An 8504-nucleotide genomic window follows, 5' to 3' on the forward strand; every position below is an offset into this window, starting at 1 on the left:
GCCTAGTGTGTACTATAATCATGCTAAGAGTTTGAACAAAAAGTATTCACTTAACTTTGTGCTTGAGTCTGCATCTACCTTAACTGTAGTGTATATTTAATTTAACCTAAACTCTTGTTTGTTTGTTTTTTGCTTCCAGAGGTAGATTCGAGTCTTAGGAGTTATGGAATCATATATTCTTGCTTTATGGTGTACCCTTTTGATTTTGATTAACAAAATTTTAAACATACAGAAAAGTAGACCAATATGATATCCATGTAGAAATGTTGTTATCTAGATTTAACAATTGTTTACATTTTGCTATGTTTGCTTAATCATATACTTTACTGAATATATCTCAAAGTAAATTTCAGACATTATGATACTTTACCCTGGTTCTCTAAATTGGCTAGTTTCTAGAAAATTATGATACAGGAAGTACTGTAATCAGTGGGATACATACAGTTAAATCAGTGTCACAGGAAAGTTCATAGAGTTAAATACTTAAAAAATATTAATTTGTGATTTAAAAAATCAATAAATAATTGTAGTAAATATTCAACTCAAAGTTCAAGTTTATAAAATTAATTTCTGTGATATTATATCAGGGGTTTGTATCTTTTATAAAGATTTCTCATTTATAATAGTATTTCCAAGGTTGCTGATTATGTGTCTAGATATTTTTAATTCCTACTCAAATACTCTGCTTTAAGTGCTGTATGGCATATGTTTTTTTTTTCAACATTGAAGTGCATTAATTGAGAGTGTGTGTGTGTGTGTGTGTGATGTTTGAGACTTTTGTAAAGCTCTTTTTTATATTTGAGGTAAAACCAGCATTGAAGTCTGCCATGTTAAAAGTAGGGAAATAATTAGCATAACTGGATGTACTAATCATTTATTTACTTACAGGTGTTTAATATGAATGCCCCAGTTCCTCCTGTTAATGAACCAGAAACTTTAAAACAGCAAAATCAGTACCAGGCCAGTTATAACCAGAGCTTTTCCAGTCAGCCTCACCAAGTAGAACAAACAGAACTTCAGCAAGAACAGCTTCAAACAGGTAGGATAACCACTGTCACTTCTTGGCTACTTGGCTTCCAATGCAGTTATTGACAGCGTTAAGACAGTTTAGATTTTAGAGTGGCCATATCCAAGAGTTTTTGTTTCAGTATTAGACCTTACAAATATTGCATTCCTGATCCTGAGTTAAGTGAGTATGTATTTTGTATATGTGAACAACATGCAGCTATTAGTGGCCTTATACTCATTTTCCTTTGGTCAGTGAGCTTTCATACTACCTTTTTAAAAATATGATTTTAGTGGAATTGAACTTGTTACTCAAATTATGATCAGTTTTGCTTTTAATCGCTAATTTATTGAAGCCTGCTGATACGATACTCCGCACTTAGCTATACAAAGTTAGGAAGCAGTAAGGAGTTGGTGTGGCTGCATTGGGTGGACTAGGTTGAAACAAAAGTCCTTGTTAAAAAGTATGGTCATAATTTGAGCAGTTATCACACCTGTCATAGTAGTAAAGTAGAGATATTTTAGATTTCTTAAATTTATAACACATGAAATATCTTTTTTAGGTCCTTGGTTATTTAATTCCTAGTTTAATTGGATTCCTACAACAAACTAGCAAACCCTGCTAAAACCATAGGATTTATTACTTTGATTTTATCATACTGATTTAAGTAACTATGAAATTTTCTTGATAGACCTGGATCCACATTGTAGATTTTTCATTAACAAATTCTTACATATCCCTGTAGTACTCAGCATTACTAATCAGTCGAGAGGCTAAATCAGCTGTGATCTGATAGAAATTGATCAGTTATGCTGTATGTGTTCAGCTTCTGAATAACTGGGCTTCTTGCTCTCAGGCTCCTTTAATTATTTCATTGCCATGTACTCATAGGTTGGTTGTGGAGCAGGTAAATTTGGGGCCCTTAGACATTGTGCTGACATGCTTGCTATTTTGCCTTTTTTTTCAGATGGCATGATGAAATTAGAAGTGATTACTATATACCATTTGACTTGGTTAATTTTGCCCTTTGTGCCAGTTGATTTCAAACTGTCTTGCTCTTAAATTCTACTTGATTTTACTAATTGTCTATGAAACAGTTGAGCTAGATAGATAACCTTTTGTTACCATTTTAAAATATTCATTATTTATAAAGATTAACTTCATAACATTCACAGATATTTTCAATAAAAAAAGCAAAATCAGCCCATTTATTTAAACTTAAACTGTACACTATTACTTTAAACTAGGCAGCCATCATCTCTTATTTGGACCACTGCAGTTGTCTCTCTTGACTTTTTTTTAAAATCTTCACCTGAGGATATTTTCCCATTGATTTTTAGATAGAGTGGGTGGAAGAGAGAGAGAGGAGAGGTAGAGAAACATAGATGTGAGAGTGATACAATGGTCAGCTGCCTCCCGCAGGACCCTGACCAGGGCCTGGGCTGGAACCTGCAACCAAGTTAATGTGCCCTTGACCAGGACTCTTCAGTTCGAGAGCTGTCGCTCTGACTGCTGAGCCAAACCAGCCTGGGCTCTTTTGACTTTTAGCCCAGTCTGTTCTTCACACAGTAGCCAGAGTGATTATTCTCAAATGTAAGTCAGATGTCTCACTCTTGTTCAAAACCTTCCAGTGACTTCCCATTTAGAAAAGAAATCCAAAGTCCTTAACTTGGTTTTACAAGATCCTTTATGATCTGGTCCCTGTCTTGATCCTATTTATATCCTATTTTCTTCCATACCAGCCACAAACACAAACACAGGTTTCCTGCCCTCTCATGACCTTTATACTTTTTTCCTTTTTGCCACAAACGTTCTTCCACTAATATTTGCATGGCTTTGTTTCTTGACTTTTAGGTTTGTGGTCATTCATTTATCCTACTATGAGTTATTCCTCATCACTTATTATCTGGTACAATATAGATGTTGTTTTTTTTTAACGTGCTAACATTTACTGCCTGGTCTGCTGGTGCCCCACAATATAGATGTTTTCATTCGTATATGTATTTTATTTACTTATTATTTAAATGTCCATCTGGGCAAGGATTGTGTGTTGGTAACTGATATAATCCCTGATTTCTACGACATACTTGTCATGTTGAAGGCATTCTGATAATTGCTGAACAAATCAGTGTGTCCCGTCATTCCAGAAATTTTGTTTTAATTTGAATTAAAGGAGAAAAGGAATTTTGGTATTTTAAAATAAAGATCAAACTTTAATTGTTTTGCTTTGAGTTTCTTGCAGTGAGATTTGACCAACATTAATTCTTATTGATAAAAAGTGAGTCGAAAATTCGGTTCTTTTGACTACTTTCTACATGCATAGAAATGAATCATTTTATATAGAAAATGTTACTTGTACTGTGATATTTGCTTATAATTTAAAATTTGGGGAATATAGTAAAAGGGAATCAATGTGAGAGGCTCACATTGTAAACAGTGTATTTGGTCCATTATGTATTTGAAAAGGGAATCATGACCCCTTCTCTTCCTACATGTTCTCTAGCTTTTATATTGCAAAATAGCTCTAAGAATTAATAAAATGTACTTGAGGTTTCTTGAGGATATAAAGTAGATCAGGTAAAGATTTTCAAGAGTCATACCACCTTTTCTCTCTGCCCAAGCATGGGAGATTTGGGCTGGCTAGAGGATGCTGTTTTTGTTCCTGGGGTGTAGGCCTTCCTGTGGTCTCTTCCTTCCTCATCTCCCAAAGGTACTGTTAGCACCCTGTTTTTTGCCACCCCTCCCCCCCCCCATGAATTATGAACATTGTTGTAATACCAGATATGTGCCTTGGTATTTAATTTTTGAAGGCTTCTAAATTCCCCACGTGTAAGGGAGGAGGGTGGGTACAGGTAATGTGCCTTCTAGGACCTTCCTTTCACTTTAGCTGGCTGCATGCTAGTATACCATTTAAGTGTCTTCAAAATTGGCTGTACTCAAAAGTGAATCCGGAATCAATGGGGTTGAAGTTGAAGGCCTCTGCTGATTTATCTTTGTAATTGGCTGAATATTGCACCATACAGCTGCTTAACTATGGAAGTATGGTTTTGTGTGTTGTCACTAAATATTGAGGGAGATTTAAAAGAATAAGAAAGCTTCAACTACTAGGGAGCTTTATAATGAAAATAAATAATTAAATGGTATATAAAATGGTGATTGTACTGTTACAGTGTGTGAGATACTTTGAATTAATTTTGGTCTCTTGTGCTAATAGGCAGATGCCTCTCAGAAGATGTTTAATAATATAGCCTTTCCAATCATTTGGAAAGATAGAATTGTGTACTGTCACACAATTGCATGCTTTCTAGGGTTTGTAATTACTGGAGATTTTTATTCCACTGTAGGTGAAAGACAGGAACTTACCCCCCTATTGTTAATATGAAAATTAAAGACAGAATTAAACTTTGAGGAGATTGTATAAGACACTTCTTAAACCAGAAAGCATGTGGGAGAACAAATTGTAATGAACTGTGTGTGTGGTGTGTGTATAATAGTTTTTTGTTTTTTTTTTCCTCTCTCTCTGTTATAGTGGTAGGCACTTATCATGGTTCCCAGGACCAGCCCCATCAAGTGACTGGTAACCACCAGCAGCCTCCGCAGCAGAACACTGGATTTCCTCGTAGCAGTCAGCCCTATTACAACAGTCGTGGTGTGTCTCGTGGAGGCTCTCGTGGTGCTAGAGGCTTGATGAATGGATACAGGGGCCCTGCCAATGGATTCAGAGGTAAAAACATACAAGTTCATGTACTTTTCTGATTTGTAAAATATATGGAAATATGTCATAGTTTTTGGGAAAGATGTGTCTCTCTGCATTAGCCTCTTGTGTACAATTGAAACATTTTTAGTATGTTTTGATACCGTCATTTCAATTGACAATGAGCTTTTTTGTATGTGTCAAATCCATGTCTACCACTGACCTCTAAGAGATAATTGCTTTCTATATATTATCAGACCATATGGAGATTTCTTGGTTTTTGTTTTTCGTATGTGTATGTGCATGAATGGGTGAAAGTGTCATCTTCTAAGGAAATTAATGCTCATAGAAATACATAAACAGATTGGGTCAGGATAGGTAATTAGAAATTAATTTGAATAACTAGCATGACTTCATATTTTTCGATTCTTCCCTTGGTCAGTAGTAAGAAAGTAAAAATTCCTGGTGAAGATAAGAAAATTATTTTCTTCTCCTAAATTTTAGGAGGATATGATGGTTACCGCCCTTCATTCTCTAACACTCCAAACAGTGGTTACACACAGTCTCAGTTCAGTGCTCCCCGGGACTACTCTGGCTATCAGCGGGTAGGTAAAGCAGTTTTGAAATATAAGCCTGACTGAAATATACCAATGAAAATGATTGATTAGTTTCTTTATGGACTTAATTAACTAATTTGGGGCTGATTTTATACCTTTCTACATGACACTTCATTATGGGGAATGATGACTTCTGTTTTTCTTAGCACTCACTTATAGGTACTCATGTAATAGATTCTGTTAAAAACAATGATTTTTTAGAGCAGAGAAATATTGAATGTTCTTAAGAATAATAGGAGTACAACAGTTACAGAATAATACTTAGTTATATTGAAATGTCTAAAAGAATAAGGATTCTATAATTTACAAGTATTAGATTAAGAATATAGATGGCTAAGGATTTAACAATTACCTTTTTTTCTCTTCAGTACTAACTAGCTTGTCTTTTAGGATGGATATCAGCAGAATTTCAAGCGAGGCTCTGGGCAGAATGGACCACGGGGAGCCCCACGAGGTAATATTTTGTGGTGGTGATCCTAGCTCCTAAGTGGAGCTTCTGTTCTGGCCTTGGAAGAGCTGTTCATAAGCCGCATGTAGGTTACATGTTAGGAATACATTTATCATTTCCAGACTTGTTGCTAGGGATTAAATGAAATGCTCTGTTTCTAAAATTTATCTTGAACCCAAATTTAATTTTTTGAATGACTTTCCCTGTTACTATATACTGTCTCACAAACTAGAACATTTCTCCTCCTCAGAAAAAAAAAATGTTTTTCCAACTGCAAATTATTTTTCAGGTCCTAAAACCTGCTAAATGTTTTTAGGAAGTACTTACTAAAACATTTTGTAAGACATTTTTGGAATGAGATTGAACATTTATATAAATTTATTATTCCTCTTTTATTTTTGAAACATGCATATTATATTTTAGGGCCAGAGACCCTTTAATGGCCAGATAAGCCATAGGATACACTTAGAGAACCATTTAGAAGTCATAGAACTAATTGAAATTTCAGTGTCTTTTAGACCACTATTATGTAGATACCCCATTATTTCTGACTTTTAAATAAAACCTCCAAATTCCTAACTAATTGAATTATACTTAAAAATTACAGGTTTTAAGAGTTTTTTGTTTGCTATATTACTATAAGAAAACTATTTCACACTATTTGGGCAGGAAGTCAGCCCATGTAACAATTAGAGGTAGCATTTCATATGACCTGAAGTTCTAAATGGTTCTCTTATTTGAAGGAAGTAAATTGAATAGGTTTCCTCTAGATATTGGCCATCACATGTATTAAATGTATGTTAAGGAGGAATAAAAGTACTTTGATTTTAATGGTAGTAGAAACTGGCCAGCAAAGCGGTGCATTAAAAAAAATTTAATGGATCACTGGGAAATGATTGACTTGAAATATCAAAGGATATTTGCATGTGAATGTGGGTTATGTTCTTTTTCACCTTGTAGCATATTCTATGAAAGTTGAGTTGACTGGTAGCTAAAAATCTGTTTTAACAGCATGTAAAAAGTTATTTTATCTGTGACAAGTCATTATACAATTTTCAATGTTATGTAGTTTCTTTTTAACAGTTTAGGTAATAAGGTCTGTTTTTCATTCTGGTGCTTTTATTAATTTTGATAGTATGATGTTACTTACTACTGAACTGTAAGCTAGAGTGTATACTAGAATGTAAGCTCCATGAGAGCAGGTACCTTGTCTGTCTTTACTGCTGTATCTATTTCCAACGCCTGATGATAGTGCCTGGCACATAGTAGGCACTCAATAAATACTTGTTGAATGAATGAATGAATGAGTACTGGTGGAATACTCCATTAGCTCTACTCTTCTTTTAGCTAGAGAACATGAGCAAATTTGCGCATGACAACTTCCAGGACAGGTGAAACTTGAACACTGAAGAATTGACCTCTTAAACCTAATAATGTGGTGACAAGCTGCCCACATGCTTCTTGACTTCAGATGAAAATCTGCTTGAAGGCAAAACAAATAGTATTTGAAAGAAAAACCAAATGCCATTTTTGTCTTCTAGGTCGTGGAGGGCCCCCAAGACCCAACAGAGGGATGCCGCAAATGAACACTCAGCAAGTGAATTAATCTGATTCACAGGATTATGTTTAATCGCCAAAAACACACTGGCCAGTGTACCATAATATGTTACCAGAAGAGTTATTATCTATTTGTTCTCCCTTTCAGGAAACTTATTGTAAAGGGACTGTTTTCATCCCATAAAGACAGGACTACAATTGTCAGCTTTATATTACCTGGATATGGAAGGAAACTATTTTTACTCTGCATGTTCTGTCCTAAGCGTCATCTTGAGTCTTGCACATGATACTCAGATTCCTCACCCTTGCTTAGGAGTAAAACATAATATACTTTACAGGGTGATAATATCTCTATAGTTAATCGAAATGGCTTGGAAAAAGCAAGATTGACTTTTGACATTGGATAAAATCTCCACATCAGCCCTAGCATTATTCAGTGGTAACTGACAAAAATATTTCCCTTGAAAGGAAGATGGAAGGAGGAGTGTGGTTTGGCAGAAAAACTGCATTTCACAGCTTTTCCAGTTAAATTGGAGCACTGGAAGTTTAGGTGCATACCAAATTATGCATGGGCCCTTAATCACATGTATAAGGCTGGCTACCAGCTTTGACACAGCACTGTTCATTCTCTGGCCAAATGACTGTGGTTAAAAACACATGTAAATTGCTTTTTAACAGCTGATACTGCATAAGACAAAGCCAAAATGCAAAATTAGGCTTTGATTGGCACTTTTTGAAAAATATGCAACAAATATGGGACATAATCTGGATGGCCGCTTCTGTACTTAATGTGAAATATTTAGATACCTTTTGAACACATAACATTTTCTTTGACAATGACTTTTATAAGGATTGGTACTGTATATATCATTCCTTATGATGATCATTGTCACTAATCCTTGGATCTTGCTGTATTGTCACCTAAATTGGTATAGGTACTGATGAAAATCTATAAATGAATAATCATAACATTCTTGGTCGGTCACATGTTTTCTTGCAGCCTGAAGGTTTTTAAAAGATAAAGATACCAAATGCCTGCTGCTACCACCCTTTTAAATTGCTGTCTTTTGAAAAGCACCAGTATGTGTTTTAGATTGATTTCCCTATTTTAGGGAAATGACAGTCAGTAGTTTCAGTTCTGATGGTATAAGCAAAACAAATAAAACATGTTTATAAAAGTTG

At 34.9% G+C, this 8504-nt stretch overlaps 1 protein-coding gene across 2 annotated transcripts in view; it reads left to right on the forward strand.

The window, feature by feature from the left end:
* The window catches only part of CAPRIN1 (cell cycle associated protein 1), a 36434-nt gene extending 27930 nt beyond the window's left edge, over window positions 1-8504 (forward strand). Inside the window, exons 15-19 of one of the 2 annotated variants that reach the window (XM_036257951.1) lie at window positions 889-1039; window positions 4536-4730; window positions 5205-5305; window positions 5708-5771; window positions 7307-8504. In XM_036257951.1, the coding sequence (XP_036113844.1) occupies window positions 889-1039; window positions 4536-4730; window positions 5205-5305; window positions 5708-5771; window positions 7307-7371 (576 nt within the window). In that variant the 3' untranslated portion in view covers window positions 7372-8504. Of the gene's footprint in view, window positions 1-888; window positions 1040-3248; window positions 3284-4535; window positions 4731-5204; window positions 5306-5707; window positions 5772-7306 lie in introns of those variants that run through there. The other variant, XM_036257952.1, reaches the window with a different exon arrangement.

Source organism: Molossus molossus, unplaced genomic scaffold, assembly GCF_014108415.1.
Source record: "Molossus molossus isolate mMolMol1 unplaced genomic scaffold, mMolMol1.p scaffold_m16_p_13, whole genome shotgun sequence".
Classification (NCBI taxonomy): Eukaryota; Metazoa; Chordata; class Mammalia; order Chiroptera; family Molossidae; genus Molossus; species Molossus molossus.